The 9449-nt window shown below is 38.7% G+C and overlaps 1 protein-coding gene across 9 annotated transcripts in view; it reads left to right on the forward strand.

The window, feature by feature from the left end:
• The window catches only part of LOC116844114 (heterogeneous nuclear ribonucleoprotein 27C), a 124759-nt gene that overhangs the window by 28174 nt on the left and 87136 nt on the right, over positions 1–9449 (forward strand). For 2 of the 9 annotated variants that reach the window (XM_032815254.1, XM_032815262.1), the window contains one exon: positions 6757–8796. The exons of 6 other annotated variants lie outside the window; for them this stretch is intronic. In XM_032815254.1, coding sequence (XP_032671145.1) covers positions 6757–6929 — 173 coding nt within the window. In that variant the 3' untranslated portion in view covers positions 6930–8796. Of the gene's footprint in view, positions 1–6756; positions 8797–9449 lie in introns of those variants that run through there. One more of the 9 variants, XM_032815258.1, reaches the window with a different exon arrangement.

A 9449-nucleotide genomic window follows, 5' to 3' on the forward strand; every position in this document is an offset into this window, starting at 1 on the left:
TATACAGGGTGTCCCAGATCACCTTCACAATCTCTCGTGAGGACGTAGAGTGGATTGAGATAAACACAAAAGTCCCATACCATTTTGCGATATTTTCAATAATAACCGAGAAATTAATTGTAAAGGATTAAGAAAAAACGCACGCTGAATGGTTGAGGGAGGAGCGCTCGCGATCCAGTAATATAGGCTGTGTCCCGAAATTCACTGCCAGTACTGAAATTCTATAGTATACGTAACGTGCATTATAGATATCCAGTACTGGCAGTAAATTTAGGAACGCAGCCATAGTAAGCAGATGTCAACGCGCGGCTTATATCGCTACGATTCTCTTGCCGCACCGCGCTGAGGAGCGATATAGAAGTGCAGCGATGTAAGTATAATACATATTATACATATTATATATACAGTGGTGCGTTGTTTTTCTAATCATTGCGCGCCGACATCCGTGCGCTATATTATTAGGCCACGAGCGGCGCTCCTTCCTTAACCATGCGTGCGTTTTTCCTTAATTTTTACAATTAATTTCTCAGTTATTATTGAGAATATCGCAAAACGGCATGGAACTCTTGTGTTCAAACCGTTCTACGTCCTCACGAGAGATTGTGAAGGTGATCTGGGACACTCTGTATATATACACACACAGAGTAAAGAAACGCGTGTCAGAAAGAGAGAAAGAGTAGAAGAGAATGAGAGCATGAGAGAACGAAAGAGCAACAAAGTGAGAAAGAAAGCGAGAAAGCACAAGAATGAAAGAGGAGCGCAAGTTAGATTTAACAAAGCAAGGGTCTTTAACGTTAATCAAAGCCGACAGATGGGTGAGAGCTTAAGATTGGAGTTGCTGTCCGTGTGTGAGAATCTTGTGCGAGACTGAAAATGCTGTGTGTGTGTGTGGGCTTGTGTGTATGTGCGTGCGTGCGTGTGTGTGTATATGTGTGTGCGCGTGTGCGTGCATGCATGTGTGTATGTATGTGACGACGGGCGCAACAGAACCTGGACTTGGTTAGGTAGATAAAATAATAGGCGTATATAAGACGACTCTAAAAAATGAGGGTTAATAAAATTCTCCGCGACGCATTCTCGGAGTACTAATTAGAAAGGTGGTTGTAAGGTCAAATGACTATCGCGCTTAATGCTACTAAATAGTTAATGGGCTATCTAATGTCTTACGGTCTAGTTTACTCTCGAGATAAAGATACAGAAAGTTGCGTGTAATAAACTCGTTATCTCCGCCTAAGGTTGATAGCTGTATGAAAAAAAAGCAATCGTAAGGTAGCTGGGTAAGACCGAATCAGATTAAAATAAATACGAGAATAAAAAGTGTACAATACCGAAAGTGCTAAAACAGATCTCTTTTCTTCGGACGATAAACGCGAGATAGTCACGGAGGAAAGGAAGAAAGAAAGAAAGACAAAGAAGGGGAAATCGGTGCGAAGGAGGTTTTCGTTTAGCCGAGATTTAAGCAGTCGATCAACTTGACTTTGTTCCTTTCGAGCGCGGTTCCCTCGATGTCGCGTCACACTTCGGTCGATGTCGATTGATCGCGACTTTGAACGTCTAGCTAGTAATTTCTAAATGAGACTACGCTTCATATTTTTTTGATAGACTTTATCGTCTCTGGATTTGTATATTGTATAATATAGAAAATTTTGTATATCTTTATCATATATAGAACTTTTTTGTAATAGAAGGTAATTTCTTGTCCGCCAAATTTTTGTATATACCTTAGTAAGTCGGCTAATCCGCGCGGATCGACCTATAAATCGACGATAACGTTGTTATCGGCGCGATCTCTCAGTTTTTCTTGCGATTATCTTCACGTTTTGCGCGCGCAAAGTGCTTCGAGAATGATGTGTCCAAGTACATTCGACGGCGTCTAGCATGAACATCTCAACTTGACACATCAATCAATCGAGATGATTTGCATCTGATATCGTGTGTCGCGAGCGAGGCATAGGAGGAGAGAATGCGTGCATACGCACGAAATTGCATGTTTGAGCGTTGCGCTCTCGTGCATTCGAGAGTCATTTTCGAGAGCGTCGGAAACACATAGAGCACTACAAAATACGAAATCGCCGTGGATCAATAGCAACGTACGAAACAAAGTTGACGGCTTCTGGTTCTCTTCTACTATATATACGATAAATATTTATATCGGTACGAACGTCATTTCGTGCTTCGACGAGACAGCACAGACTCTCGAAACGTGTCTTAAAATCGCGACGGCGCGGGTGATGCGGCCCCGCGAGGGCGTCGTATCCCGGGACGGTTTGGAGATTAGAAAAGAGGGAGGCGGAGGGGGAGACTGAAGAAGGATAAACGAAAACTTGGGCAACGTAGGTAAAACGATATAATTACTGATTAAGGGATAAGTTGTGTGTACAAATGTATTATAAATTAACGATTATCTCAGAGTACCTTAACGCAGGAAGAAAAGGAAAAGAAGTAATTAATGAAACTCACTTGACTCGTTTTAATTATCATAAACACAATATTATATAGAGGTCCCGCGTTGCCCCGCTCTTCGACGGGCTGGGGGCGAGGGAGGATATCGGCGCATAGAATCAATAATTAAGAGGTATCGATTATTGTCTAATTAATTAATTAAACTCGTAATTCGAAGTATAAGACCGTTGTAGAGAGAAGTATTAAAATAGGAGAAAAGTGAAATATTTTTAATGAAACAACAAATGCCAACCATTGTGTTCTCGTGAGAATCATAATTATTCCGTAACTCTTAAGTAAAATGAAAGGCGTATCTAAGTCGTTGATTAGTCGTTGTAATTTAATTCTTTTGTTAGGAAGCAAGAGTCGGTGGAAGAAAGTTAATGGGATACGATATTAAATCACAGGCGGGACAAAAAGTATGTGAGTGAAAACGAACGGGCGTGCGCGCGCGCGCGCGCGATTGGGCTTTTGGCGGGAGAATGTTGGTGCGATCGGTGGGACTGAATGAAAATAAATTGGTAAGAGTGATGTGATTGAGCGTGTGAGATATTGAGCGATTGCGATGTGTGGAGGAATCGAATAAATTCGTGTTTTCTCAACGAGTCTCGGGCGATACAAGTGCAAGGAAATTGATTAAGACTAGCGCGCTCAAGTTAAATAATTTATTGAAATTTATTAATTAAGCAATTTTAAGAATTTCGTATTTAATTATATTACATATATCTCCGCCTCATGTTGAATAATTAACAAAAATCCCTGCCGTCGCGGGGAAATTTTCATTCTGTGATGTCAATTATAAATATGATTAATTAAGAGATAAGAGGATAAGAAAGAGAGAGGAGTACACATACTTTATTACACAGAGGCGCTGCCTCTACGATTATTATTAATAATATGCGAACGCATTGTGAATAACAATAGCGTAGTTAAGCTTAGAAACGGCCCAAGAGATTCAGATTTGGTGAAAACAACAAACGAATAGATTCGGATCCTCGTTGAGAGGGCAGTGCGGATGTTTGCGTGGAAGAGAAGGATGAGCGAGAGAGAGGGTTGTTGTGTGATTAAATGAGACAAGCGAGAGTAAATATGCGACGTTAGCAACCAAACCACAGATTCATACTCTCACACGCACACACACACATACGCGCATACCCACACACACACACTCGTACACTCATACACAAGTACATAGAACGAGACGCTCATATACATTTTAGTAATACTGGACATAGATTGTACGGGGTACAAGTTGGCGCTGTATCACGCGCCGAATCAGGTTTAAGGTTTGCCAAATCTTACTAAGTAAAACCACGCGAAACAGAGTAACCTTTATTAAGCTGCATTACGTATAGTACATAGGGAGTACTTGCATTAAAGAAAAAGAAATCATAGCTAAACCGTTAGTGCTTATTAATGAAGATGTGATGACAGAGTGCCGACGCAATATTTCCAAATCGTCACCCCTCGAGCCTGCTATTCGCGGAAGGCATTGTTTTCCAATTCCGAACGAACGAACTAAAGCTGCGTGTAAAAATAAAGGAAAGGCGAAAGGAAATAAAAAAAGAAGGAAAATAGAGGAAAGAAATTACGCGATTACAAATCAAACGAAAGGAGGAGACCCTCGACTATTGCATTTTTCTGCGATCGTGTCTTTGTGTCTCTATTCTTCTTTTCGTCACGTATCTTTTTTAATGGAACGTTCTTTACGTTCTATAGGTTCGTAGGGCACGTGTGTGATTTTAATTATCTAGAGGACAAGGAACGATCGCTAAATCTCGATTCGTCCGCGCACGGGACTCTTGTCGTTGGAGAGATAGGGACAGAGAGAAAAAGTATGTGTGTGTGTGTTATGTGTATGTCCCGTGACGCGCTATGAAACACGGCGAACGAGGGAAGGGGGGAAGAAACGGAGATGGAACGAAGAGTGTGTGTGTGTGTATGAGAGTGAGTGAAAAAGCGAGAGAGAGAGAGAGAGAGAGAGGAAGAAAATTACGAAAGTAGCTAAAAAATAATTAACGATCGTTATCTAATTTTAGCAATGTTATCTCTGACATAAGGGTTGGAGGGGAGACCGCGGGAGATTGGCGTGGACGAACGACGAAACACGCGATGTGGCTTTCGTTAAATCGTTAGATCGAATCGCTACGACGCGATCGCGTTTCTACGACACGTTTCACGCGTCGAGGCACGAGGCGAAAAGTAGGACTCTAAAATTAACATTATGTGTGTAGGTCGTGCTGCGTGGGTGCGATGGCTCGGGAGGAAAAGTCGATCGAGGCACACCTTTGAGATTAAAGAGTGTACAGCGCGTGCCACCCGTGAATTGTGAGTGTGTTTTGCACCGCTCCTGATCCGTGACTTTGCACTAAACTGCAAAATAATGCGCGGTAGCGTTTAGTTGCACTTTGCGTATCGAGACCGTCTCTGATCCGGTTGCCTGAGAATAATAGCAAAAGGCGAAAAATTATACGATATGATCATAGTTTTGTATAATATATTTGGGGGCAACTTTGTCGACTTTTTGTTTATATAAATTTCGGTTAAACTTGATCAAGACCAAAATAATTTCCCGTCTCTTTCTGAATCTGTCTTCAGAAATAGTCGAATTGTCAGTTAAGTCAAACTTGAATTTGACCAATGGTCAAATTTTTTGCGCGAACGTCTTGTAGCTCAATTCCATCGCACTCATCGCGACAAGTAATCGATAAGTGTGGTATGTGAGATAATCATCGATGGGAGATTACTAAGTGAATCGGGCTAATTTATGTCAAACAGGAATAGAATTGAAGTGTTGAAGTGGATATTTAGAAATGCGTTCAAGTCGAAATTAGATATTTTGAAAGTACAGAGTGATAAAGTTGGAGGTAGAAGGATAGATGAGGATATTGGAGAAAGCTCGAATATATCGATGAGCTATCGAAAAGTAGAAGGAAGAATGTAGGAAAGACTTGTCGATTTGTTCATTCGTGGCGTTGAGGCTCATACTTAGACGGTTAGGTTTGGTAAAGACACTAGAGGGTCCGAGGTAATCGTTAAAGGTGATAGGATGGTCCAAACAAGAGGAATTAAAGTCGACTCGTTCCGCCGATTTCTTCTCGTTGTTCTCTTTTATTTCATGCACACACATACACACACACACACACACACACGCACACGCACTCAAACACGTATTTTTTTCACATGACATATACCACACGAGTACCGCTCTTACCTCTTCCCCTCACTCTGGACGACACATTAAATAACAGTACTATTATGATATAGTAACTGTATTACTATTATTACTACTACTGCTACTATTACTACTACTATTACTACTACTACTACTACTACTACTACTACTACTACTACTACCACCACTACTACCACTACTACTACTACTATTACTACTACTACCACTACTACTACTACTATTACAACTTAAATACTATTCTATTCTACTATTACTACTATTATTATTATATTATTGCTATTATTATTGCTATTATTATTATTATTATTATTCATTAAACATACAACACATATATACATATATATATACACATATATAGAGTATCTCGCAGCATATGGGATCCACTGTGCACACACACACACACGCGCGCGCACGCACGCATACACACACATACATATAAAGAAATGAATTTACATAGATTCTAATAATAATTGAAAAAGTTCATGTAAATATATGTCCGAATTGTATTCCAAGTTACATTTTTGTGTCCTAGCGCTAACCTGTATATTTTTAAAGAAAGTGCTCAAAATAATATCCTTGTGCCTCCAAACAAACCAAATATTTCAACATAGTCTTGCATGTTCAAAAACTCTAGATGTTTGTCGGATTTACCGACTATCTCGTTTAATATGGAACATTACAACATTATCAACCGAAAATTTAGTCTAACAATAGGTCTGAAATTCGTTTTCCAAATGAATCAGTATCCGCAAGGCATTCTTTTATTTTTTTTTTTTATATATTAGCAAACGACAATTAGGAAATTTATGCCAGCTGTATTACATTTAATAAGACTATATATTAGGAATATGTCTGCTATTTCTCGAATAAGTTTCTGTTATCAGAAAAAGTGCAAAGTTCGTTATCACGAACTTTCGTAATAACAGCATTACTTTTGTAATAATAGTACGTAACATACAGGTAATACAGGCAATTGTCAAATTACAGTCAAATTTTGAGTACTTAATTGCATGCAAATCTGATAGACTACAGTTTAGGTTAAACATAAAGATGGCAGTAACTTGAAATAGAAGCGATTCTGGGCATATTTTTTATATAAATTTTTTGATTATTTTTAGGTCCTGCGTGCTTTCACTGCGTCGTTTCATTGGATCCCACGTGTAGTGAAAATCTCTATATAGATAAGAAAATATGTATATATACACAAATATGTACACTCATAAACATAAACACATATATACAAATATGCATATATATATTGATATACTTAATGGTGTTTCTAGTATATTAATTGATTAATTGATACTTAAGATATATTAATAATATTAATAACACAATTATAATGATACATATATATAATATTATATATATATATAAATCTATATATACATATATATATAATATGATGATCATAAGTTGATATAATTATTATAATATAGAGAAACATGGATCATTATTCGTAAAAATACACACTGGTATAGATTATGAGGATGATTAAATAGAAAATGATATTGATGAAAAAAAAAACGGATTTTGATATTATCAATCGAAACCGAATTGTTCTCGATCCCTTTACTCAAATTAGATGTTGGATAACCTTGCGTGAGTACGGGAACCGTTCCCGTCATGCGGTTAAGACTTAAAGCACTGCACAGTATGGACGTGATTTTCAATAACGATCATGTCTAGTATATTTGGAACCATCACTGTGGGAGTCATTATTATGGTCGGCTTGAATAATTTTTTCTTTTTTCCTTTTCTTTTTGACACAATCTACTATGTAAAACCCGATGGGCAAGATACTCTGAGCAGATCTTACGCAACGCAGAGTGCAAACGTTGAAGCTCGCGTTAGTGACGAGCAAAAAGGAGGAGATTATTGCGTGTATGAAAGTCAGCATATGATTGCGCGGCAGAAGAGAGACTGCAAAGAATTTTTTTCACTGCGATGACGCGACCGTCCGACGATCAAGTTCGATCGCTCGGCTTGGTGCATCGCGATCAGCATCGCCGTATGCATCTCGGAAGACGATCTTCCGCTTTCTTTTTGCCACTTCTGTTTTGCAATTATCACACACGTAATAAGTTTTTTGCCGTGTATACGTGGATGTACGGTGCTATCGCGCTATATATATATATATAGCTCCTCAAAGTCGCGACATACAGAGTCTGTATGTTTCGCTGAAAGAGCGATTTAGTAATAATCATCGTGGCGTGTGATTTTGAGTTCAGCGGAAGTTACATCGCGCTTGTGCGTCAAGGGGAAAGTCACTGTGACAATTTTCGTATGCACGGTCTTTCGTAAATACTTGAAGAAAGATCAGATTACAGAGGTGGTCCACTATTGAAAAATATTGATTGAACGAATTTTTTGAATTTTTATTGTCATGGGCGTTCGGAACGTATCGGAAATGGTGGAGGCAAGCTTTTAATTGGTGCAGTGTTTTATGCGCGTCCCAACATATACATGCTCCATGCCATCTCTCGAATCTGGGACGTACGGTCTTGTATAATGGTTTACTATCCCAGCAGCCATTGCTTTACTTTTATCATAAATTTCCCTTTTTCGCGTTTCTCCGGTATCTCATCACGATAGGCAGTCAGTCTCAGTTTCGAGCTGGCTTGGTATTGAGATGTGAGCATTTTAATGCATATTCACTCAAAGAGTTAATCGATTCGCGAGAGAAGGTCTCACATTTAAACAACGTTTGAACTTTTTTACACAATTATATAGGTGCATTTGTATCGTTTTATTTTCTACAGTGCTGACGCAGTCCCAAGTCGAAATTTAGTCTCTAAGTAACACCGTAAAACTTAACCCATTAACCGGGATAGGCGATTAAGATATTTCTCTTCTGCGCTTATATTATATATATTAATATACGCGTAATTTTTAATTTTCCTACATTAGAGATCGTAATGTTAGTTTCGTGCATATTAGAATATGTAGATGTAATTTATATATATTATATATATATATATATTATATATATATATATATATATATATATATATATAGATACGTATATATATTAGTATCTAGATATACGTAAATATCGCCTTAAAACGTATCGACGATATAGTTTCAGTCAAATAAATACAAAATATAGTGTATATTTCAGTAATTTGTGATTTATAAATAATTCGATACAGTGGTAATTTTCGCATGTCATGCAGATCACTTTCGGATTACCTTCGTGTCGTAACGACATAAGATAAACGATAATTTTAGATAGTGTACTTAGATTATAATCATAGCGTAATGTTACGAAAAAACGGAAACTCGGTTAAAGGGTTAAACCAGGAGCTTCGAGAGACTGTAACTATCACTTAAAGTAAGACCATTCTCGCAAAGAAAAAGAGAGTAATATTCCCAAACCCGTACCCTTTTAACCGCCCTTTCTCATCTCGTGCTGTCTTAATCAATAACTTCGCTTGGTGCTCTTCGATTGAAACGACACTCGAGATAAAAGTACATTTCCAGATATAAAGTGAACCCTTTAATGACCTCTCCTCCTTCTTCCCTGCAGACGTCCTCCCGATCCCCAAGTTCAAAAACATCGAGACCGGCAGTCCGACCTTCATCCAAAACGGAGACGCAGCTCCGGGCCCCCAACGGTTCTCCTTGACCCAACATACCAATTACCACCCTTATAGGCGCTAGAAAGAACATCGACGTCCGAACGGTCGAGGGACGAGAGAAATAAATTTTATAAGTACGCGCGAGTAGACGGAACAGAGGAAGAAATGAGAGAGAAAGAGAGAGTGTGTGTGTGTGTGTGTGTGTGTGTGTGTGTGTGTGTGTGTGTGTG

The sequence above is a fragment of the Odontomachus brunneus genome, unplaced genomic scaffold (assembly GCF_010583005.1).
Source record: "Odontomachus brunneus isolate Ranch 3 - 2012 unplaced genomic scaffold, Obru_v1 Obru_scaffold_039, whole genome shotgun sequence".
In the NCBI taxonomy this organism is placed as follows: domain Eukaryota; kingdom Metazoa; phylum Arthropoda; class Insecta; order Hymenoptera; family Formicidae; genus Odontomachus; species Odontomachus brunneus.